At 34.8% G+C, this 25607-nt stretch overlaps 2 protein-coding genes across 2 annotated transcripts; both read left to right on the forward strand.

Annotated features, from left to right (window-relative positions):
• Positions 1 to 1436: 1436 nt before the first annotated feature.
• On the forward strand, positions 1437 to 3358 carry LOC104893440 (uncharacterized). The gene is made up of 2 exons (XM_048637187.2): positions 1437 to 3086; positions 3183 to 3358. Exon 1 carries the CDS (start codon positions 1473 to 1475, stop codon positions 2208 to 2210), a length of 738 nt encoding a protein of 245 aa, XP_048493144.2. The 5' UTR covers positions 1437 to 1472; the 3' UTR covers positions 2211 to 3086; positions 3183 to 3358.
• Positions 3359 to 7415: 4057 nt separating this feature from the next.
• LOC104904098 (protein FAR1-RELATED SEQUENCE 5) lies at positions 7416 to 11848 on the forward strand. The gene is made up of 2 exons (XM_010692285.4): positions 7416 to 9776; positions 11356 to 11848. Exons 1-2 carry the CDS (start codon positions 7614 to 7616, stop codon positions 11527 to 11529), a joined length of 2337 nt encoding a protein of 778 aa, XP_010690587.1. The 5' UTR covers positions 7416 to 7613; the 3' UTR covers positions 11530 to 11848.
• The last annotated feature ends 13759 nt before the right edge of the window (positions 11849 to 25607 follow it).

A 25607-nucleotide genomic window follows, 5' to 3' on the forward strand; every position in this document is an offset into this window, starting at 1 on the left:
ACCTCACCTCGCCGCACCTCACCTCGCCGCACCTCGCCGCACCTCACCTCGCCGCACCTCGCCTCACCTCACCGGACTTAGCCACCGGAGCTCTCACCACTTTCTCTCAACAGACGCTCCTCACCGCGACACACGGAGCTACGTCTAGCCTGATTTTGTGAGTTTTTTTTTTGTTTTTTTTTATTTAATTGCTTAGCATGATATTTGTTATGTATTTTAGGTTTGTAACTGTTAGATGGAAATTGTTTAGTTTGATTAGTATAATTAGTTGTTGATGTTAAAAATTTAGATATTGTGATGGTTGATTTTGTATAATTGGAAGGTTAGTATAATGGAGGTGATTAGTATAATTCGAAGGTTATTAGCATATTGTTTAGTTGTTTTATTAGTATAATTTGTTGTTGGTTGGTTAAAAATGGATTTGAGCATTTGATGGTTGATTTTGCATGAATTGTTGTGTTTATGTTGTAAATACTACTAGTATAGGTGAAAAATAGTGTTCATATTGTTTGAATATGTAGAATAAGATACTTAATTAAACATTATGTTTTTTGTATGTAGAATATGGAACAACCTAAATATCCTCTATACCTTTATTGGAATGGTGAATTATCTCAAAATGATGTTGATATTGTGTATAGAGGTGGAAGGAAAAAGTTTTTGTTCATCAATTCCGGTATGATGTTTCAAGAGATTCTGAATAGGGTATATGACGTTGTTGGATGTGATCGTATGTATGTGGAACTGAAATTGTTTATGAGATATCCGATGCCGGGAAAATATGTGCCAATTGCACTAGAGGATGACGAGTCACTGAGTGCTATGTGGCTTTCAGTGACACAAACGTCAGCCATGGCAATGGAGGTGTACATTGAACAAGTTCCCAAAGAGATAAATGTGCAAAGTAATGTGGGTTATGTACCTTCAATGGACTTTAGGGATAGCATGGAGGTACCGACATCAGCTCCTAATATGCAATTTGAATCATTTACTAGCATGTTGTCAGACCCACATTATGTTCAGCACATGAATGAGTTTATTTCTCCTGCTTCGTCTCCCCACATACCATCCACATTCCATCTTGACACTCTACATCAAAATGATGTTGATTTTTTGGGAAACGAGGAGGAGCATGTGGATTCTGATAGGGATGAGGATGATGATGCAAGAGAATTAGCTGACAAGGCAATAAAGGCTGGTGTTCCTTCACAAGATTGGCTTAGAGTTGACGAAGTTGATCAAAGGTTAATAGATTCATGGATGACTTGGAATGTCACTGGTTCATTAACTGTGGCTTCTGAATTTGAGATAGGACAAGAGTTCGCCTCATTGCAGCAATTAAAGAATTTTGTGAAAGCATGGTCGATCTCTAGAAACCAGATGTTTCGGGTGTTAGAGTCAGAGCCCACAAAGTATGTCATTGAATGTGCAGAAAGGAAGTGTGTCACTGTCCATGGAGGTTGCGTGCAATCATGACTAAGTCGTTCTCATTCAAAATTGTACGATATGTTGGTCCACATGCAAGCAATTGTTTAGGAGACATAACATGTGGAGACCATCCTCTCATTTCATCAGATTTCGTTGCTGATCTTATCGAGGATTTCATTAGGACTGATCCTTCATTCAAAGTTCAGTCCATCCTTACTTTTGTGAAGAACCAATATCAATTTTCAATAACATATAAGAGAGCTTGGTTAGCAAAACAAAAGGCAATCAGCAATATTTTTGGTGATTGGGAGAAGTCGTATCAAGAGTTACCGAGGTACTTGCAAGCCTTGAAAGAGTCCAATCGAGGCACTGTCGTTTACTGGAGTACGATCCCAACACAAGATCCTACTACGCACATCTTTAGGAGGGTCTTCTGGGCCTTTAAACCCTCCATTTCCGGATTCCGTCATTGTCGGCCTCTTATCACTATAGATGGTACTCACTTGTACGGGAAATACAAAGGCAAATTATTGATTGCTATGGGAACAGATGCTAATTTCCAGCTATTCCCACTTGCCTTTGCTGTTGTGGAGGAAGAAAGCACGGAGGACTGGTCTTGGTTTTTAGCTTGCATTAGACGTTCCGTCACAGATAGAAAGGATCTGTGTGTCATCTCTGATCGTCATAGGGGTATCCTTGCAGCTATGAATGAGCCTGGTAGTGGATGGGAGGAACCATATGCACATCACCGTTTTGTGTGCGTCATCTTGCTTCGAACTTGAATTCGAAGTATAAGAATGCTGCCATCAAGAACCTATTCGGAAAAGCTGCATATGCTAGGCAGAAAAGGAAGTTTTTGTACTATATGGATCGAATTGGCTCCATTAATGTCGAGGCAGCTAGATATCTGTTGGACATTCCCCTTCATCTATGGTCTCTACATCATGATGGTGGGTGTAGATATGGTGTGCAAACCACCAACATGTCTGAAGTGTTTAATGGTGTCCTAAAAGGAGCAAGATGTCTACCGATCACTGCTTTGGTAAGAATGACATTTTATCGTGTCAATTCTTATTTTGCTACAAGGAGAGAATTAGGTAGAAAAAGACTTGAGGAAGGCCATGATTATAGCCCGAAGGCGACTAACATCATTGAAAAGAACATGGAGAAGGCAGGTGCTCATGAGGTGATTGTGTTTGATTATGAGCGAGGGCTATTTGAGGTCACTACTGGTCGTGGAGACCGTATTGCGGGAAAGGTGGAAAGAAACACACGGTTAACTTAATGCAGAAGACATGTACATGTGAGAAAGTCATAATATATAAGTTGCCGTGTTCTCATGTCCTTGCGGTATGTCGTCACCGGAGCTTGTCATATAGTGGTTTTGTGGACGCTTCATTTCTGACTAGCTCGTATCGATCTACTTATATGTCCTTTTTCAAGCCTGTGCCTGATATGCATAATTGTTCTCCATATGATGGTCCGAGAATTATAGCTGATGAGAGGCTAAAACGTGGAGCTGGACGTCCACGGTCCACTCGAATACAAAATGAAATGGATGCAGCTGATAGGTCTGGCAAATATAGATGTAGCATTTGTAAGGTTTCAGGACACAATAAGCAAAGATGTCCTAATAAGAACGGTGAAGGAACATCTGGGTAAATGTTTTCATATTTTGTTAAATTTCAAAATTTATATTATTTTCATAGTCCTCATTTGTTACTAACCGGTATATATTTTTTTTTTCTTATTAGGTCTGATGGCGCAGTCCATCTTTCCCGGCCCCACTGATCGCAGCGTTCTCACCCTCCAGGACCAGCATCGGAGTGAGGATGTCTGGAGGGGAGTAGCGGACACGGTACTATCGTGTCGGTTGCATCATCACAGTCTCTATCTTGACTGGGAGATTCACGATAGGGTTCTTCGGTATGTCGAGCGGTGGTTTTCTCGGCATACATCGTTTGGTAGGGGGAGTTTGGAGATTGATAGACCACTTCTGACGGCATTAGTGGAGCGATGGAGGCAGGAGACCCATACATTTCATTTGACTGTTGGGGAGGCGACGATTACTTTGGAGGATGTCGCTGTTATCCTTGGACTTAGAGTGCACGGGGACCTGTTACTGGTCGAGGCGAGGGTAACTGGGCTGCATTAGTTTTCGAGTTGTTAGGGATTTGGCCCAACACACCGGAGAACGAGCCCAAAGTTCTCCAGGGTTCGTCTTTGAGATTGACATGGCTTCGGCAACATTTTTTCTTGTTGCCGAATGATGCTGATGAGGTGACTGTACAGGATTTGCCCGGGCTTACATTCTTGCATTGATGGGGTCCATTCTTTTTGCCGACAAGAGTGGAGATGCAGTCCAGGTTCTTTATCTCCGCTTTTAGCTGATCTCGACGTAGCAGGGACATATAGTTGGGGTAGTGCGACCCTTGCATACCTGTATCGGCAGCTATGTCGGGCATCACATAGGGGTGCGAGGGAGTTAGGTGGCCCTGTGTTGTTGTTACAGATTTGGGCATGGGAGCACATACACATTGGCAGACCTCGGATTTCGAGGGTGCGGGACCCACCTCCACAGTTTGACGAGGCCGTTCCTATTTTAGGCTCCCAGCATGTTCCGGGGATTGACCCCTTAGCTGTCAGGTAATATTCAATGTCTCACATTTGTTGACATTTTTAGTTTCATTTTTCTCATGGATAATAAGTATATTTCTTTTCAGTTGGCTTCGAGTACACATCACTAGGTCCCACAGCAGGTGGGCTTCCTTACTACAGGGATGCACTTGACCATCAGACGGACGAGCAGGTACATAGGCTCGTACTTGCCTAACTTATATACATTGGTAGACTCTTCTTTTGCCTAATATTTGTAAGATTCTATTTTTTGTAGATGACTTGGCAGCCATATACTGATGCGAGACTGGCGTTGTTACCTGCTATATGTCGAGCTGATCGACATGTATGGCGCACAATGGCCCCACTTATCTGTTTCGACATTGTAGAGTTCCATTTCCCTGGTCGAGTTATGCGCCAGTTTGGATTCGAGCAGACGATTCCCACCTTCTGATACGAGCACAACTTCATGCCATAGATCGGAGGTCGAAGAACAAGAACTATCCGCTCAGACATCGACCTTACATTGCACATTGGGATGAGCGCGAGGGACACATAGTTCAGGGCACTCCTTTTAGTGGTCGTACTCATGCCTTTGACGAGTATATGATATGGTTTCGTCGCATCACGAGGTTAGCCTGACGAATCCATCGAGGCGACCACTTCTACACATTATCGCCTGCGTCTGCAGATATAGTACTGGTAAGTTCACTGATTTTTAGTTGCACTTTATTTATTTATACATATATATATACTATATAATTGTTTTTTTTTTTCTATTCAGGCACATACTTTATCTGATATTGCTCATAGGTGCGGTACTGTACTAGAGGCTTCTGAGTCATTGCTCCAGATATGGTGCGTGATTGTATGCGCAGACATTGCAGACTATGAGGGGACTGTGTGTTGATGCTGTTGGCCGAGCTGGACATGGCCACATCGTACAGGGCGTGCCTACTTCTGCTGGATATACATCGACTTCTACATCTTCTACGTCTGCTGCCCTATATCTACCACGTCAGCTTTGCTTTCACCTCCAGTCACTCAGAGGGCCTATCGACGACGTTCTGACACTACTCCCCTTCTCTTGATGCCATTGCAGAGACTCATGAAACACCCTAGCTCATCTACACCTTCACAAAAGAAGAAGAGAGGGTTTTAGAAGTTTCATTTATTGTTTATGTAGTTAGTTAACATTATTTTCTCACTCTAACTTGTAACTAAATTTTTTTTTACATACATTTGAATGTGTATGAACTTGGTGATGAGTGATCAATGTGTGGCTTATATTTGGTGTTGTTGAATGGAATTTGGTGCTGGAATTGCAGGTTGGATAATGTTGAAATTGGAGGTTGGATAATTGTTTGGAATTGCTGGAATTGCAGGTTGGATGTTTGTTTGGGATTGCTGGAATTTTTTTGGCTTTCTGGCAGTTGGCCAGTTATGTGGGAAACAATGTAGTGAGTTGTGTAGTGGGTACAAAACGCTACTCAGAGTAGCGTTTTAATGAATGAACCGCTACCTGGAGTAGCGGTTTCCGAGGGAGGAAACCGCTACTCTGAGTAGCGGTTCATACATTTAAACCGCTACTCTGAGTAGCGGTTTATGTGAATGAACCGCTACTCGGAGTAGCGGTTTTGTTTGAAGTAAACCGCTACTCCGAGTAGCGGTTTACCTCCGTTAAAAAAAAAAAAAACTTTTTTCGCGTGCCGTCCTACGTGGACGGTACGCTGGGAAAGAAAATTTTTTGTGGCACATTTTGGGAATTAATCCCCTTTTTGGCATTATTGAAGGAAAAAATTCCTATATTTAAATATGTATCTCTCTTAAGTACGTGTTATCGTAGATTATTTTATGCTCAATTATTCAATTGAATGACTTTATGTATATAAAATATAATTCATAATGAGTTCTGGATAAAGATGTGAAGCTACAATATCTTTATTTTTTTGCATAATTTCTCCACCCTATCAAAATATGACAAAATAAAATTACAAAAAAATATGCTATTATTAAACATATAATTGGCAATATAAAGAAAGACTACAAGGAATAACCGGATGAAAATCCTTTTTTTCCCATAAATTGATTATAATGAAGAAAGACGACTTATCCAATTCTTGAAATTGAGTTGATATATGGGATATTTGTTTCTAATTACTTCTTCAACTATATATCTATAGACAAGGACTTGGCAAGCAATTGACTTTCAAGACCCACACTTTATCATCACAGACTTGATCACATGATTTGACAAAGTTAGGTCGTTCAATTGTGTAGAAAGAAAATTTGATGGGACATTCAAAGACCAAGACAAAGAGTTCGTGGAAGCCCTTCATCGTATTTAATCTACAATTATGATCGCAATAACTATAAATTTAATAATTATTCATGTTTGTTTACTATCCAATTTTAACAATAATTAAAATTTCCTTATTAAATTTGCAGCATATAATGAATATTTTCATAATGTATACATCTAATGTGATTAATTTTTAAAAATGATTATATCTTATAAAAAAAATTCAAACGTATGTATATTGCTCCACTTTATATATGGTATATTCGACAATAACTTTTGAGGTAGTTTTGAAGTAGATTTTAGATAACTTTTTGATTTGGAGAAATTATTTTGGTCTTGGCCAAAGTATTTTTTAGAGGTAGCTTTTAACTTTTGAGTAGCTATTGCCAAAACTAAGGGCGTGTTCAGCAATAACTTTTGAAATAATTTTTAGTGTTTAGATTCAATTAAAACTTTAACAGTGGTGAAAAGTTGTGTTTGGTGTAGTAGTGTTTGGAGTAGTTTGAACTAGTGTTTTGAAAAAGGTTTAAATAGCTTTTGGGGGTAAGGGTAGTTTTTGGAGTAGCTTTTGAACTGGTGTTGACGTTCATTATCTATATAAACTAACATTCTAACAACAAGTTTTACCAAATGCTAATTATCATAAAAGTTATTTTAGCAGTCAAACTCTAACATCTAGTATACGACACCTAACAACTAGTACAACAATTAAGTACTACTTATGCAGCTAACAGCTACCGCGACAACTACTTTTGTCAAACATATATGTTCTAAGATTATCAACTTTTTGTCAAAAGCTACCATCTTTACATATTATTTACACATTAAAATTTTATCAACAATCTATTATTATCGAATCCTTCTCTTTAAACCCTTCGATTCACCGCTAAAAGCTAACAACTACTGGCCTGTTCTTTTTGACAAAAAACAATTCACCTGAATTGATTACAATTGAACTGAATTGAACTAAATTATAACTAATATTAATGATAAAAATTTAGAAATTGAATTGAATTGAATGAAAAAATAAGTTGGGATGAAGAAGCCCGTACATGGATAACTAAAACCGTTCATCACTAGATGAACGAATAACTCTATTCTCTATCTCCTCCATTGTCGACTCTCTAATCTCCCCTCCCCTCTAAAACCCTGAATTTGGGAAAAAGGGAAACACTTTCTCTCTCTTTCGATGAAAAATCGCAGAAACCCTAACCCTAACACCAATTTCCTTTTCCAATTCAATTGATTTCCCTTCAATTCACAAAAAATGGAGAACGAGGTCATCAATTTCGACATAGAATTAGGACCTGGAGCTACAATTTCCGATGACGCCATTGAAATTGACGAAGCAGAACTCACAGAAACTCCATTCTTCAACATAACAACAACAACATCCGCAATTGAAGTAGGAAATGTGGAATTCCTAGACTTAGAACCCTACGACGGGATGGAATTCGAGTCAGAAGAAGCCGCAAAATCATTCTACAATTCATACGCTCGAAGAATCGGATTCAGCACACGAGTGAGCTCGTCGCGTCGTTCTCGAAGAGACGGCGCAATCATTCAACGTTCCTTCGTTTGTGCCAAAGAAGGGTTTCGTAATTTGAACGAAAAGAGGACGAAGGATAGGGAGATTAAACGTCCTAGGGTAATCACTAGAGTTGGGTGTAAGGCTATGTTGTCTGTTAAAATTCAAGAGTCTGGAAAATGGGTTGTTAGTGGGTTTATTAAAGAGCATAATCATGAGCTTGTTCCTCCAGATCAAGTACATTGTCTTCGTTCGCATCGGCAGATTGCCGGGCCGGCGAAGACTTTGATTGATACATTACAAGCTGCTGGGTTGGGACCAAGAAGGATCATGTCTGCTTTGATTAAGGAGTATGGTGGGATTAGTAGAGTGGGGTTTACTGAAGTTGATTGTAGGAATTATATGAGGAATAATAAGTTGAGGACAATGGAGGGTGATTTTCAGCTTCTTGTTGATTATTTGAAGCAAATGAGGATCGAAAGTTCGGAGTTTTATTTCGCGGTTCAAGGTGGGGAATGTTGTTCTACAGGTAATGTATTCTGGGCTGATGGTAGAGCTAGGATGAATTATAGTTATTATGGTGATACTGTTACTTTTGATACTACTTTTAGGTCTAATAGATATAGATTGCCTTTCGCGCCTTTTACTGGAGTTAATCATCATGGACAACCTGTGTTGTTTGGGTGTGCTTTTTTGATTAATGAGTCTGAGTCTTCGTTTGTTTGGTTGTTTAATACGTGGTTGGAAGCTATGTCGGGGAAGCATCCCTTGTCAATAACTACTGATTATGATGCTACTATTAGGTCGGCTGTTATGCAGGTTTTCCCTGATACAAGACACCGGTTTTGCAAATGGCATATCTTTAAGACGTGCCAAGAGAAGCTGTCTCATGTTCTTCTTGAGCATCCGGGTTTTGAGGCGGATTTTCATAAGTGTGTTAACTTGCCTGAGTCAGCTGATGAGTTTGAGTCTTGTTGGTTGTTGCTTTTAGATAGGTATGTTCTCAGGGATAATGAGTGGCTTCAGTCGATTTATTCTGCCAGGAGGCAGTGGGTTCCTGTGTATTTACGGGATGCATTTTTTGCTGAGATGTCAATTACGCAACGTAGTGATAGTATGAACTCGTACTTTGATGGGTATGTGAATGCATCCACTAGTCTTAGTCAGTTCTTTAAGCTCTATGAAAAGGCTCTAGAGAGTAGAAATGAGAAAGAAGTTAAAGCTGATTTCGAGACTATGAGTATTCCTCCTATCCTCAAGACCCCTTCTCCAATGGAGAAACAGGCTTCTGTTCTTTACACAAGAAAAATATTTTCGAGGTTCCAGGAGGAGTTGGTGGGGACTTTAACTTTCATGGCAGCAAAGGGAGAGGATGATGGGGAGGTTATCACATATCATGTGGCAAAATATGGGGAGGATCATAAGACGTTCCGTGTGAGATTTAATGTTTTAGATATGAAAGCAACTTGTAGTTGTCAAATGTTTGAGTTCTCAGGGCTTCTATGCAGACATGTATTGGCTGTGTTTAGAGTAACTAATATTCTTACACTCCCCTCTCATTACATTCTGAGGAGATGGACAAGAAATGCCAAGAGTAGTGTTTTATTGGATGATCAGCAGGGAAGTACTGCAACTACCTATCTAGAGTCACATACTGTCCGTTATTACACCCTACGTCAGGAAGCTTTTAAATTTGTTGATGAAGGGGCTAGTAGTTCAGAGACATATGATGTTGCAATGGCAGCTTTACAAGAAGCTGCTGAAACGGTTGCACAGGCTGCAAAGAATGTGGGAAGAAGCTCTATGGCTAATGGGCGTGTTAAGGACTCAATAAGAGATGGAGGCTTAGGGAGCAAAATCAGCCGGAATGATGATACGAGCCCCCATGAGCAAGTGTCCGAGGTATATGGGAAACTCTGTCCATTCCAGATTATGATGTGCTTCTGGCTTTCTGACAAATCTATGCTATGCTTTAGCTTGTTTGTTTGTCCCGTTCTATCCATATAATGAAATACATTACAAATTTGATAGTTTTGTCTTCACCTCGTGGATGTGGTTTGTGGGGGGGAAGGAAGAGAGTACATTTGAAGCATTTAAGTTTTGCCAACAATAACTATCTATAGATACTAACCTCGTTTTACAGGCTTTCCTGTATCTGTCCTTTGAGATTGTTAGACTATGTATCGATCCTTGGTCGAGATTGTTAGATTTAGTTGGATCAATCTCTTAGCCTGTTGTCTCTTCTCCTTTGTTATTATGTCCTGTGTCTGGTTTCTGTGGGCTCCTCTGCTGCATACATAGCTGCATAGTCGAGAACTTTTAATCTTTAGAAATATGGCCTCGCAAATAGAATTCTGGTGATGTTAGGGATGCTTATGAATAATTAGACTGAATCCATTATAATCAAAGCCGTATTGTGAATTTCTTGGCTTCCTTAGCAAGTGACAGTTAGGACATCATTCATTAACCCTATTTGACATGGGCATGGCTGAGGAATATTCTTCTAGATGGAAATTGGCGTGACATGGTTGGACTGGTGCTTACTGTGAGCTTATACAGAACCCTTAACTTCAGCAGACGCACAAAGAAATGTAATAATATTGTAGCCTTCTCGTATTATGACGAGGTGATGACTTAAACCTAAGCTTGGTATCAGTAATCATTTATCAGATTGTATATTTGAGTACCATAAGGTTCTCACTATTTGTGATCCTGAGCTGTTTGATATCTAGTGTAAATAAGTTTATGTTGGAAGTTCTTAAGTCTGGGTTCATCTCTGTTGAGATTTTTTATTTAGTCTGGGTTCCAGTTTACTTTCTCTGACTCTTGGCTTTGGGGCTATCTGAACCTCTTCTATCCATTCCTTTCTGTTTCTCGTAAAATTAAGTACTGAGATATTTACTTGGACCGACTCCTGGTCTAATATTAGGGATCTATATGACTTCATGCTGTATTGAAGTCATGAAGTGGTTTTTTTTTACTAATGTTACCTGGACTCTTATACCCATGTTTGACACGGGTATGTGTCCAAGTGTCTGACTCGGCTAATCTACGAAAATTCTCAGTGATTTTGGCCCAAAATGAAGTGTCCAAGTGTCCGTGTCCACGTACGAGTGTCAAGGATCTGACATGGGTACTTGAGGTGAATTGAAGAGTCCATGTAACTAAGGTTTTTAGTGAATTTATGTTTGTTTAGTGCTTTATTCATTTCAGCCTTCTATTATAGTAGTGATGAAAACGAGAACTGACATACAGTAGTTTATACTTCACCAGTAAAGAATTGTATGTTTTGATTTTCATTTTGGTTTTTTCAGTCATCAACCATCAAGTATTTGTTGATTGACCATCTTTATGATGCTCTTGGAATTCCATTGATTAAGCCAGAGTCATTTATAGTATATTGAACAATGGGCGTGACTGACGTGATTAGAAGCTTGCTCAACTATCTAATTTATGCTCTGCTTTTCTTTTTTTGCTTTAGGATTACATGGACCAGAAAATCAAAGAACTTAGTGAGGAGCTAGAATCGAGTAACCGAAAGTGTGAACTTTATCGAGCCAACTTGCTCTTGGTTTTGAAGGACATTGAGGATCATAAACAGCAACTTGCAGTGAAAGTTCATAGTCTGAAGCTTAGCCTGAAAGATGCCATTTAAAGGTGCTATGCAATTGCCTTTACTCCATGTATATTAGCAGAGATGTATTCTTATAGCTCAATTGGTCCCCGAATTCGTTTTCTTTTCTTCATTAGACATTGTACATTGTGTGTATAGTAAAGAAATAGAGCTATGTAGCCTTTCACATACGTTGTGAGTGTCCAACATCAAATATTTGTAATTAACAAATTACACCAGTAAACCCGTCCTCCAATCCCCCACTCTGATATTCTCTTGTGTTACTTCAATGGCTTAGTTATCAATTTATCTTTGCGTTGGAACGTTCTTTTCATCAATTTATTATCACATTCTATCCTCATTATCTTTCTTAATTATCACCGTGTTTATCTTTCTTAATTATCACCGGTGATCAACGGTTGATATGGTTGTTGTTTCGGCTGCACTCTGAATGCTGCTATTGGCTTCATTGCTCCAATGTGTTCCTACTTATTTTTCCTTGGTTCATGCTATTGCTAACCAAAATATATCCATTATCCACTACGGAGTTGCGAGTTGGTGACCGAGACTACTTGCAATGGGTTAGCGGAATTGGGTTCAAGTCTGACAAGCATAACAGAAGATTCAAGCAATAGAAACAGGAAGAAAAGACCCGTTTAAGACTTGCAAAAACAATCGAAGTTCGGTAAAACCCAAAACCATCATCCAAGCATTTCCCTAATGTGCAGGAAGCTATAAGTTCACTGCCCATTTCTGACTTGTGTCGTGTGGTCATCTCTGTTGGTCCAGGAACATACAAATTATTCTGAAAATAGAACGAAAACTTTTACATGACAAATTTGTCATAAGAGGTTACCAATTTTAGCTACAGCAAAATACAATTGCGATTTCAACTCAAATCGAAGTAATTCATCAAAATATAATCAAAACACATACTCAATTGAAGCAAAGTACTACCTTCGTTTTTTTTATTATGTGCAACGATTTGACATAAAGTAGAGAGAAAAAATGTCTAAGAGCAATCCCAATGGTGATCAAACCCATCACCAAAATCAGAAAATTTGGATTGAACAAAAAAAACATGGATCCCATTGATGACATAAAATCCATCACCAAATGACAAAACATGTCATTGTTCACATGGTGAACAAACTCATCACCTCATCAAGCGTGTAAATTGAAGAAAAAGGAGGGGTATTGTTACACACAGCCAGCCAGTAGCAAGCTGCCACGTGGCTACCGCTGTGTATTTTTGGGAGATTTCCACGGAATTTCTCAGAAAATCCCTATTTCAAAAAAAAAAAAATCAAAATTCATATTTTTTCCCCTCTATAAAATGATAACCATATTGATATATTTCAGAACAAAAAAAAAACACTTTTCCTCCTCACCTTTCTCTCTCTAAAAATATTTATACATCATTGTTCTCTATAATTTTTTACCTTCTCCTCCTCACCTAAAAAGAGGAAAAAAAAAACTCAAATTGCATATACATTGGTGGAGCTTTGGTCTCATGGAAAACAAAAAAAGTAGAAGACAATTTTCAAGTCCTCAGCAGAATCTGAGTACAGGAGCATGTCTCAAACTGCTAGTGAACTGGTCTGGATGAATGTTATTCTTGAAGATTTACATGTTGATGTTCCTAAGCCAATTACTATGACAATAAAGCAGCACATTATATTGCTCAAAATCCAGTCTTCCACAAAAGAACAGAACATCTTAAACTGGATTGTCATTATATGAGAGATTACATTGAGGAAGGTTTTACATCCACTGCCACATTAAATAATCCTCCCTTCAATTGGTAGATATTATAAAAAAAGGCTCTCTGAAGCTTAACACAATAATGTATATCTCAAGTTAGGCCTATGTTCCATAGACACATTCCAACTTGAGGGGGGGGGGGGGGGGGGGGAGGGTTTGAAGAAATTACAGTCTAATTCTAATACTGATACTGATATAAGTAGCTAACATAGGCGTAATGTATATTGTTATAATTAGTATACATTGTCTCATAGAATAGTGGTAGTTTGTCTTTTTGTATAACTGTAGATTCACAACTTTCTATGTTTATTTTCTGTCTTTTGCTTGCATATATATAGGCGGATAGAGTTAGCTTCATTGCCTAAGTTGTAATAACATATCCGCCGTTTTGGCGAAAGACATGCAACACTGAAAAGTGTGGGTTGCACACCAAATGCAAGTATGAGAACCTCAAGAGGAAGTTGTTAATTTTTTTCAGATCATATATGGGCTCCTCTTCTTCCTCGATCAGAGTTACTCCACTTTGTGCCACCACATGGCCCTCTCAGAATCCTCGGCTTCGAGAATCAACTCTATCGATCAGTGCCTCATTAACACACGCAGACACACTCCATTAAAATTCTTGGCTGAGGGCTCCTCTTCGATCATCCTCTTTTTTGTGCTCTTAGGCATTGGCGTAGACGGATAAGCTCAAACAAATAAAGAGATAGTTCAAGTATTTGTTAGACATAATTATGTAAATATGTAGCATTGTTTATCCATGTTTACAGGTCTAACCTAGGCAAATTTACATAATTATGTCTAACAGTAAATCTGGATGAAGTAACTTGTGATGAATATATTCGACGGCATCATTTTGAATGGTATATTGGATGAAGTAACTTGTGATGAAAGTTAAATCAACAGAATATAATATGCACAGTGCACTGATACAGTTTTATAAGCAACAAAATAAATGTCCCTTTTGAATGGTATATTTGATTAACACATAAAGTGATAACTCTAATATGATTAGCTTTTACCTATAGAGTAAACTTATATTATATTATCAAGCCATAATACAATCAATACAACCTATACTCCCAAAGGAGAAGTAACTAAATAACAAAACCAACAACTAAACAATAAGTGACTAATTTGGTATGTACATCATGAGAAATATAATACAATCTTATTTCCATCCATAATGAAATAATTAACCAGACATGAAATTAGAGCGACACAATGGACAACTATTTTTCCCCTCGAGAACCCAAGAAACCAAACAACTCCCATGAAACATATGAGAACAATCAAGACTTGCAACTTCTTCTTCACCACTATTATATGACTTATCAAACTCAAACTCCTCGAAGCAAATCGAACAAAAACAACCCGTATCAACCTTAGTTGGCCTAATAATTTTGTTGGTTCTTAGAAACATCTCTGCTTCTTTGGCACGTGCCTTTTTATCTTCATCAGTCTCTATGGGTTCTTGGGGATCCATACCCCTATTGGTCATGTCCATATCATCGTCATACTCATATTCCCATCCCACATTAATCTGGACAACCATTTCAAGAGACTTACGATCTAGCTCTGAAATTTCTTCAAGAAAGGTCTCACATGTATTTACCACCACATCAATCGCACAATCATCAGCATCGTTATCCACATTAAGTTCTGATAACCACTTATAAACTTCAGATAGTACTTTTGAATAATCAAATGGACTTGTTCTCTCTAACCTGAAAGTCCCACTTCTGTCGACGTTGATGTCGGTATCATGATAGTTTACGTGAACGGTAAAGAACTCATCGACTCGGCGATTTGGGTCAGGATTTGGGTTCTGCTCGACTGCCCAAGAACGTACTTCAACTCCGTATGTCGCCATGAATGCCACCAGATCCACGTCTTCGTACGATGTAGTCATGTCTCAAGATAAATTTTTGGTGAGGAAGAAGGGAAGAACCTTAGCAAAGTAGTACAACGAAGAAGCCAAAACACTAAGACTTTGTAAAACTAATATCTCAATCTCAACTTTGTCATCAGACGTATATATGTCATATATATATATACAACTTTCCTAGTGAAATTCAACTTTGTCATCAGACGTGTGTCATATATATTATACAACTTTCCTAGTGAAATTCGGGAAACCAGTTTCCTATTCTAATGCAGCTACTTCCTCCGTTTCTTTTTACTTGCAACGGTTTGACTTTTACACTATTCACTAACTCTACTTAGTTTATGTTTGGTGATTTATAGTTAAGGAAAAACATATTCATGTGGGATCTTGTTAGATTTGTCTGAATGTATATTTTCCGAATATATACTTTTTATAATTTTTATTTATCGGTAATTAAACTTATTGATGGTTGAAATTATGCATTGGCAAGTGTGAAAGTCAAACTGTTGCAAGTAAAAAGAAACAGAGGAAGTATATGTTAGTTGTTGTGGTTAATAGGACTATTTTATTTGATATCTTCTCACTTGGCTAGGATAAGAGCGACGGTATTATGCATGCCTTATTTAGGCTATGTATAGTACTATAGTTTATTTGGTGGCCAAGTATAATATAAAAGTTTTTGTAAGAAACTCTGTGAGTGAGGGTATGTTCTCTTCGGTATAAAACAGCCGAACTGAACTACATTGAACTGAACTGAATTGAATTGAATTAAATTAAATTAAATTGAATTAAATTGAATTGAATTAAAATGAATTGAATTAAATTGAATGTAATAAATATATAAATAATATTTAAATAAGAATAATAATGAATATAAAATAATAATTATAATGATAATTAATAATAATGAATAATAGTATTTTGGATATTTTTTAATGATAGTTATGAATAAATAATATTAATGATCATAAATTAATAGTAATAATAATTAATCATAATAATGATAATTAATAATAATTATTTTATATTATTTGTAAATATATTAATACTTGATGATGATTATATCATAACAATAATATATAATAAGTAAATTAATATTACTATTTTAATAATTAGATTTAATAATATAATAATATTTAGTAATAAAAGTAATGATTGAGTCGGACCGTCCAAAATTACATCATAAACCGTTTTGACTCGATTTGATTGGTTTATGGGCTAAAAAACATGGGTTTATTTGTGCTTTTGACCTAAACCATGTTCCTTCTAAAAATAATAGTAATAATAATGAGTAAAGCTATAATATATAGAAATAATAATAATAATACTTAATAATAATGATATAAAAATAAATAATAATAATAATAATAATAAGAGTAATCAATAAAATAAATTAGACTAACATAATAATAATATTTAACAAAATGATTATAAAAGAATGGAGCTGAACTGAACTGAACTGATGAGAGCCTGTTCTCTTCGGCATAAAACAACTAAATTGAACTGAATTTATTGGAGCTGAACTGAATTCAATTAAATTAAATTGAATTAAATTGAATGTAATAAATATATAAAATATATTTTAAACAATAATAATATGAATATTAAATAATAATTATAATGATAAGTAATAATAATGAATAATAATAGTATTTTGGATATTTTTAAATGATATTTATAAATAAATAATATTATTAATCATAAATTAATAAAAAAAATAATAAATGATAATAATGATAATTAATAATAATTATTTTATATTATTTGTATTAATATATTAATACTTGATGATGATATATAATAACAATAATATCTAAGAAGTAAATAAATATTACTATTTTAATAATTAGATTTAATAATATAAAAATATTTAGTAATAAAAATAATGATTGGGTTGGACCGCGAAAATTACATCATAAACCGTCTTGACGCGATTTGATTGGTTTATGGGCTAAAAAAGTGGGTTTATTTGTGCTTTGACCTAAACCTTGTTCCTCCTAATAATAATAGTTATAATAATGGGTAAAGCTATAATAAACAAAATAATATATAGAAACAACAATAATAATAATACTTAATAGTAGTGATATATATTTAAATAATAATAATAATTATAATGATAATAATAATAATAATAATAATAATAATAATAATAATAATAATAAGAGTAATTAGTAAAATAAATTATACCATCATAATAATAATATTTAACAAAATGGTTATAAAAGAATGGAGCTGAACTGAATTGAACTGAACTGAACTGATTGGAGCTGAACTGAACTGAACTGAAAATAAGCTGGGGAGAACAGGCCCTGAGCTGAACTGAAAATAAGTTGGGGAGAACAGGTCCAGAATTATGGAAAGATTCTGTTAGAAAAGGATTATGGAAATTAGATAAATAGTGAATCAAAATATGCAATACAGTGATTTTGAGAGATAAACAAAGTTGAAAATGAAAAAAATTGCAAATTTCACTCATTTGCGTCGCACCTAGTGCCACATGCGACACATATGAGCATTATTTGCGTTGCATGTGGCGCTAGGTGCAACACAAATTACTGTTGCTAGCAGCAGCTGGTCTCAAATCTTCGTCGTATGTTGGGATATGTGCGACGCAGATGATTAATTATCTGCGTCGTGCGCTGGTCCGACACAGATACTGTCTCTCTTATCTACGTCGGGACCTGTGGCGTCGGACCTATGTCCGATGCAAATAGGGGTCCCAGGTCCGATGCATATCGACCTTTCTCTACTAGTGTGCGCCCATGACCCTTTCTAAACAATTCCCTATATGACTTATCCCTTTTTTTCATAATAGTAATAGGAATTTCTTTGAAATAAAATTTATTGTAATATGCAAATGCTACTTAGAATTTACCGTGTATTTGAAGCTTTGAGAAAGATGGAAAAAATAAGGGGAAATAAGAGAAAAAAGGGGGGGGGGGGGAGAACAACCGAAATCATTAGCAGTATTAATATGGATTTTGTGGCTGTTTATGGTCTTAATTCTAATGAATTAAGAAGGAATTTGTGGAGTTTCATCTCTCATGTTATTTCACATAATGGTTCGGTGGTGCTAGGTGGGGATTTCAATGCCATCCTATCTGTTGAAGATAAACTTCATGGGCAACCAGTAACAGAGGCTGAGATAAAAGATTCTACTAAATGTATGGAACAGAATGCCTTGCATTCTATTTGTACAGTTGGTAACCACTTTACTTGGTGCAATAGCCAAGAAGGTGAGCATAGAATTCATACTAAAATTGACCATTTTTCTGGGGAATTAATGAGGTGTGGTTTGCTGAACATCCTGGTATTGTTGTTGAGGTTCTCGAGAAAGGAGTGTCTGATCACTGTCCTCTTCTTTTAGACTTTCATTTAGTAATTACAAGGAAGACCCCCTTCAGATTCCTTAACCTTCTTTCCGACCATGAGGAGTTTTTTCCTATTATTCATCAGGGGTGGATTCAAAGGAAGCACCACAATCCCTTGTTGAATACTCCCTCCGGTATTTTTAGATGTAACATATTGACTTTGGGCACTATTCATCCAATACACTTTGACCATTAATTGTTATTTATACATAAGAAAAAATATAATCATGTGGAATCTTGTTTGATTCGTCACGTTATACATTTTCCAAATATATATTTTTTTAAATGATTTTTACTTTTATACAGTTAGAGATATTATCGGTTAAAGTTGTACCTCGACAAATGTGAAAAATCCAATGTTACATCTAAAAAAACGGAGGGAATATATGGTATAAACTGAAAGCACTAAAGCCGACTTTTAATAAAGTTTGAATTCCACTCAATTCTTGAAGATTTCTGAAAAGGTTGAAAGGTTGAGAGCTGAGCTTCTCAATGTTCAGCATTGGATGTCTTCAGATGGAGATAATATTGATTTACTTGCTGAGTTGCTGTTGAGAAACGGGTGCTGCTTGACCTGGAAAATGGAGCAATATTGAAGAGAAAATCTGGCAACAGAATTCTAGAGCTCTATGGATTAATTTGGGTGACTCAAACATCGAGTTTTTCCATGCTTACACTAGAATGAGACATAGTCAAAATGCTATCAAGGTACTCTTCTATGAGGATGGTACCCAATGTCAGACTCAAGATAGTATCAAAGTTGACATTGTAAGCTTCTATCAAGCTCTTATGGATAGTAATGCTGCAAGTCTTCCTATGATTGATAAGGAAGTAGTTTAAAGTGGTCTTGTTTTATCTCCCTCTCAGCAACAACTTTTCTGTCAACCTTTTACTGGTGAGGAAATTAAACATGCTTTATTTACTATTGATTCTAGTAAGGCTCCAGGCATTGATTGTTTCAATGTCCATTTCTATAAGTCTTCTTGGCATATTATTGGTGAGGAAATCATTAATTTTGTGAATTATTTTTATGATTCTAGCATAATTCCTAGCCAAATCAATCGTGCTTATGTTTGCTTGATTCCTAAACGTGACAATGCTTGCTCAGTCAAGAATTTTAGACCAATAGCTTGTTGTAGTGTGTTATGCAAGATTATTTCTAAAGTCTTGAGTAACAAAAAGCTAAACATTACTCATGTTTCCTTTGCCGACGACCTATTGTTATTTGCATGAGAGGATCTCATGTATGTGCAGCAACTTTATGAAGCTTTTCAGAATTTTTATATGGTATCTGGTTTAGTAACAAAAAGCTAAACATTACTCATGTCTCCTCTACTCCGCCGTTCGATCCAGATTGTTCGTCGACGAGTTTCCTTCGCTTTTTTTCGTTTTATTTTTCGTTTTTTAAGTCTGAATTTCTTTTCGTTTTTTCTCGTTGTTCACCGTACCGGCGCGTCCGCTTCGTCGACCGTCGTTTGTTATCAGTGGTGATGTTTTTTTATTTTTTTTTTCGATTTTCAGATTTTTATTTGTAATATATTTTTATGCTTTTTAGTTTCTCTTTTGTATTGGGTGTTTGTAACATTGAATTGTTGTAGCTATGTAACATATTATAATAATGTTACTATAACTACAAAAAATTTAGGCCTTGAGAAATTTTAAATTTTTTTTTACCTGCCCAGCGTCTATTGTGGCGGTTTTAGGAAGAAACCACAGCAATATGCGTACTTTTTATTATTAAATACAACATATTGCTGCGATTTTCCCTAGAAACCGCAGCAATATGCCGTATTATTCTGATATAAAATATTAATATTGCTGCGGTTTTCCCCAAAAACCACAGCAATATGTTCAAATATTGCTGTGATTTTAAACCGCAGCAATATATTAATTACCTATTGCTGCCCCCTTAATTGCTGCGCGGCCAAAACCGTTGCAATAGACCACTTAATGACTGCAGCAATAAGCATTTATTCTACTAGTAACTAAAGGAGAAAAACCTTTTAAATATCTAGGTGTGCCTCTTTCTTTTAGAAAACTCACCATTATTCAATGTCATCCCTTGATGAAGAAGATTCTGCACAAGATTGATTGTTGGTCTTCTAAATTATTATCTTATGCTGGTAGAATCCAGTTAATCAAATCAGCCTTGGTTAGGGTTCAGATTTATTGGTGCTAGGTTTTTGTGATTCCTCATAAAGTGTTGAAACTTATTCAAGCGGCTTGCAGGGCCTTTTTGAGGACTGGTAGATCAGGATCTACTAAAAGGGCCTTAGTAGCTTGGGAAACACTATGTCTCCCCAAAGTTGCAGGAGGCTGGAATATAGTCAACATTAAACTCTGGAATATTGCAGCTATTGCTAAGCTTTTTCTGCAATATTGCTCAGAAGAAAGATAGAACTTGGGTCCTCAAGATACAGGGTTATTATATCAAGTCTCGAAATCCTACAACCATGGATGCTCCTAGTCAGGCATCATGGGTTGTTAGGAAATTTTTTGGAGTTGTTGAGCATTGTTCTCAGGTTCATGGTGGTTTTGAGCTTCTTCAACAGCCAAATTTCTTAATCAGGAAGATGTATGCTCTGTTAAGTGGTACACATAATAATAGAGTACCTTTGAAGAAAATGATCTGTATTAATCATTCTCCTCCAAAATGTGTGTTTATTACTTGGCTTGCTCTTATAAAAGGTTGTTGACTTATGATAACTTGCAAAAAAATTGGTTTTTACCGTGATTAGAGATGTGTTCTGTGTTCTGGTGATGACGATACTTTGGAGCTCTTGTTCTTCATATGTCCTTTCTCCAGGCAAATTTGGAGTGCAATGTTGAAGTGGATGGACTTTCATAAATATGTCAGGAATTGGAGCGATGAGCTTTCACTTTGTATTAGACAATTTAATGGGAATTCCACTCTTCATAAGGTTGATATGAGTTTCTCTGTTATTGTATACTTGTTGTGGCAGGATCGTAATGTTCGGAGATTTCAAAACAAGCATCAACATCCGATGGAGCTTCTTAGAAAGATTATGTATTGGGTGTGTTTGAAATAAGAGAAATTGCGTTAGTTTTTCTCTTTATTTGTTTTATGTTCTTTGTGTTTTGTTGGTTGTAAGCTAGCTTGGTTCTTCCTTGTATTTTTTCTATTTTGGTAATAAAATTTACTTATTTACAAAAAAAATTAAATTTACTTATTTACAAAAAAAAATCATTAGCAGTATTCTTTTAGCCGAGAAGTTGAACCTGCGGTGCTGCACTCAATAAAATGCATCATGAAAAGTTAATTGATCACTGTAACAACAAATTCTTCCAATAGAGTATTGCTTGCATTATATAGGTATTTACTTTTTTTTTTTCTAGTCAATTTTTTAATTTTTATTAGGGGTAGAATATATGCTACCCCTTGTTACTTCATAAACTCGCCCCTAATTATCAAGTCATAATAATACCAATACAACCTACAAAAGTCACTAAATATGAAAGACAATTAAAATAAGCCGTGACTAATTTGGTACATCAGGAGCTCGAAATAATAATCAATACCACCTAATTTCCATCAATATTCAGATGACAAGGCATAAAATCACAACGACACAATGGACAACTATTTTTCCTCTCGAAAATCCAAGAAACCAAACAACTCAAAAATATGAGAACAACAAAGATGCGCAACTCCTTGTTCACTACCCGACTTGTCAAACTCCTCCAAGCAAATCGAACAACAAGGACCATCCATCAATATTATTATTATTTAAATATATATCATTACTATTAAGCATTATTATTATTATTGTTGTTTCTATATATTTTTTTTATTATAGCTTTACTAATTATTATTACTATTATTATTAGGAGGAACATGGTTTAGGTCAAAGCACAAATAAACCCACTTTTTTTAGCCCATAAACCAATCAAATCGCTTCAAGACGGTTTATGATGTAATTTTCTCGTGTCCAACCCAATCATTATTTTTATTACTAAATATTTTTAAATTATTAAATCTAATTATTAAAATAGTAATATTAATTTACTTCTTAGATATTATTGTTATTATATATCATCGTCAAGTATTAATATATTAATACAAATAATATAAAATAATTATTATTAATTATCATTATTATCATTAATTATTATTATTATTAATTTATGATTATTAATATTATTTATTTATAACTATAATTTAAAAATATTCAAAATACTACTATTATTATTATTCATTATTATTACTTATCATTACAATTATTATTTAATATTCATATTATTATTGTTTAAAATATTATTTATATATTTATTACATTCAATTTATTTCAATGTAATATAATTCAATTCAATTCAATCCAGTTCAGTTCAGTTCAGTTCAGTTCAGCTCTGATAAGTTCAGTTTAGTTCAGCTTCGATAAGTTCAGTTCAGCTGTTTTATGCCGAAGAGAACAGACCCTTAAAGCTGAATCAAATTAATTCCTAATTTATCATTCATTTCTTACAACCAATAGAAAAAGGTCGCTACCTAGAAGAATTTTTGAAAATCCAATTAAATGCATTAACCAATAACGTAACGCCAAGCGTACGAAAATCATTACCATATATGTCTTGCAAATTAGCCATAATTTCGAAGACTAAAAGCATAGAATTTATTGAATTTTTCCCGGCAGCATAATTTAAGCAAAGGTTTATAACTTACCAAATTAGTGTGATTATGATTGATTCATTTTGTATATAGAATCAATTTTGTCCTTGATTTTCGGAAATTAAGCATCATGCCACATGCATACTTGCAATGTGGAAGCAACACATCAACAATTTTGGATCATAATACACGTGGCATAGTTCTTGTGAGGAACATTTTGGAGGCGACATTTGGCAGAATTAATATTAGCTTGACATGTAGGATTTATATACCTAGCTTTATATATATATATAGATATAGATATAGATATACAACTTTCCTAGTCAAATTCGGGAACCAGTTTCCTATTCTAATAAGACTAATTTATTTGATATCTTCTTACTTAGCTAGGATAAGAACGACGGTATTATGCATGTCTTATTTAGGGTATGTATAGTTTATTTGGTGGCCAAGTATAATATCAAAGTTTTTGTTGTTTAAGAAGCTTTGTGAGTTAGAATTATGGAAAGATTCTGTTAGAAATGGATTATGGAAATTAGTTAAATCAAATTTAAGGAACGGAAAATAAATGTTCATTGACACAATCCTATAAGCAATAAAATATACAATTTGTGTTTTTATATAACTCAATTTTTAAAAGTATATATCATTTTAAAAAGCATAATTGTTATTGTTACATATAATACGCTATTTTTATAGTTAATTTTAATGTAATTAAAATAAATAATATGTCATTATTATTCATCTAAAGAAATATATTTTCATAAGTTGTAAAATTATATTGTATATGGAACTTATTTCGTAACATATTTCAAACACTCTCGATGGTAAAAAAAAAATATAATATTGTGAATTATGTAGCAAAAGCTATATTCAATTTAAATAGTTGAATAATTTAGATTGTTTATTCAAAATCAGAGTGATCTTCACTTATAAAACACCTTATATGTAATTATATCTATGTTAAAAAGAATGACATGTCACGCTTAGATGGAGCTCTCTATAATATTCTAAGATTGTTTTTGTAGCATCATACTCGAATTTTTTCATCATATTTGCTATATATTTTATTTTTTGTTGTAACAACAAAATTTCCTTAATGATTTTTGTTGTAATACTAAATTGTTTTGGTTCAGTTGAGTAAGGATGGTGTTTGGATCCTCTAGAGTTCTAAAAGAACTCTACAGGTAGAGTTTGAGCAATATCAACATTCAATAAAAAATCAATAGCTCATATATTATCTTTCCAAAATCCACTCTATTTTTTCGCATCAAAATCCACTCCATTTTTTTGCATCAAACTCCACCCCGCTTTTCCCCGCTTTCACCAATACACGCTCTTGATTTTAATTAAAATATATGGTTCATATACAACTCTACCTTCTAGAATTTTATTAAAACTCTAGAGGATCCGGACTCGTAAGACTGAGGTCTTGAAAGATAATATGTTTAATCATGTAAGTTGAACCTATGATAAAATGTTATAGTCAGATACAATACACTATAGTTATAACTATTATTATATTTATCTAAAAGAAAAACTAAATAGTACCTTACCATTCATCCATTTCATAAGTTGTAGAGAACTATATTGTAAATGGATCTTATCTTATTTCTGAGTATATTTCGAGCAATATTCAATGTAACAAAGATTATAATATTATGAATTACGTAGCAAAAATTATACACAATTTACAAAATATAATAATTTAGGTTGTTCATGCAAAATCAAAATCGATCAAACTCTAATTTTAGCTTATCTATAACTCCTTATACATATCTAAATCTATATGTAGAACTCTATTTTTGTAAAAGAGTTCTCTTCATCCAAAACTCCATTTATGTATTTAAATATATGTAGGACTCTATTTTTTTAAATATTTAAAATAAAAATTAATGAGTTGACAATCCTGCGTACGCTCTCTATTTCATGAGTTTTAGAACTATATCGTAAATGGATCTTATTTGGGAACATATTTCGAGAATTATCCAATGGGAAAAAAATTATAATATTTCAAATTATGTAACAAAAGTTATACACAATTTACATAATATAATAATCTAGGTTTTTCATGTAAAATCAAACTCTAATTTTAGCTTATCTAGAACTTCTTATGTGTATTTTAATCTATCTAGAACTTCTTATGTGTATTTTAATCTATCTAGAACTTTATTTCTAAAGATATTTAAAGTAAAAATTAATGATATGACAATCCTATGTGGCGCTCTCTATTTCATAATTTTTAGAACTATATTGTAAATAGATCTTATTTCAAAGCTTATTTCAGAGCATATTTGGAGCACTATCCAATGGAACACAAATTATAATATTTCAAATTACGTAAAAAAAGTTATACGCAAAATATAATAATTTAGGTTGTTCATGCAAAATCAAACTCTAATTTTAGCTTATCTAGATACTCTTATGTGTATTTAAATCTATGTAGAACTCTATTTTTGTGAAAGAT

The sequence above is a fragment of the Beta vulgaris genome, chromosome 9 (assembly GCF_026745355.1).
Source record: "Beta vulgaris subsp. vulgaris cultivar EL10 chromosome 9, EL10.2, whole genome shotgun sequence".
Classification (NCBI taxonomy): Eukaryota; Viridiplantae; Streptophyta; class Magnoliopsida; order Caryophyllales; family Amaranthaceae; genus Beta; species Beta vulgaris.

Excerpts from the sequence above, each read along its gene's own strand:
- LOC104904098 (XM_010692285.4), top strand. The coding sequence starts at position 7,614 with ATGGAGAACGAGGTCATCAATTTCGACATAGAATTAGGACCTGGAGCT. Across the intron at positions 9,777-11,355 it reads CCCATGAGCAAGTGTCCGAG|GATTACATGGACCAGAAAAT; the intron begins GTATATGGGAAA and ends TTTTTGCTTTAG.
- LOC104893440 (XM_048637187.2), top strand. The coding sequence starts at position 1,473 with ATGACTAAGTCGTTCTCATTCAAAATTGTACGATATGTTGGTCCACAT.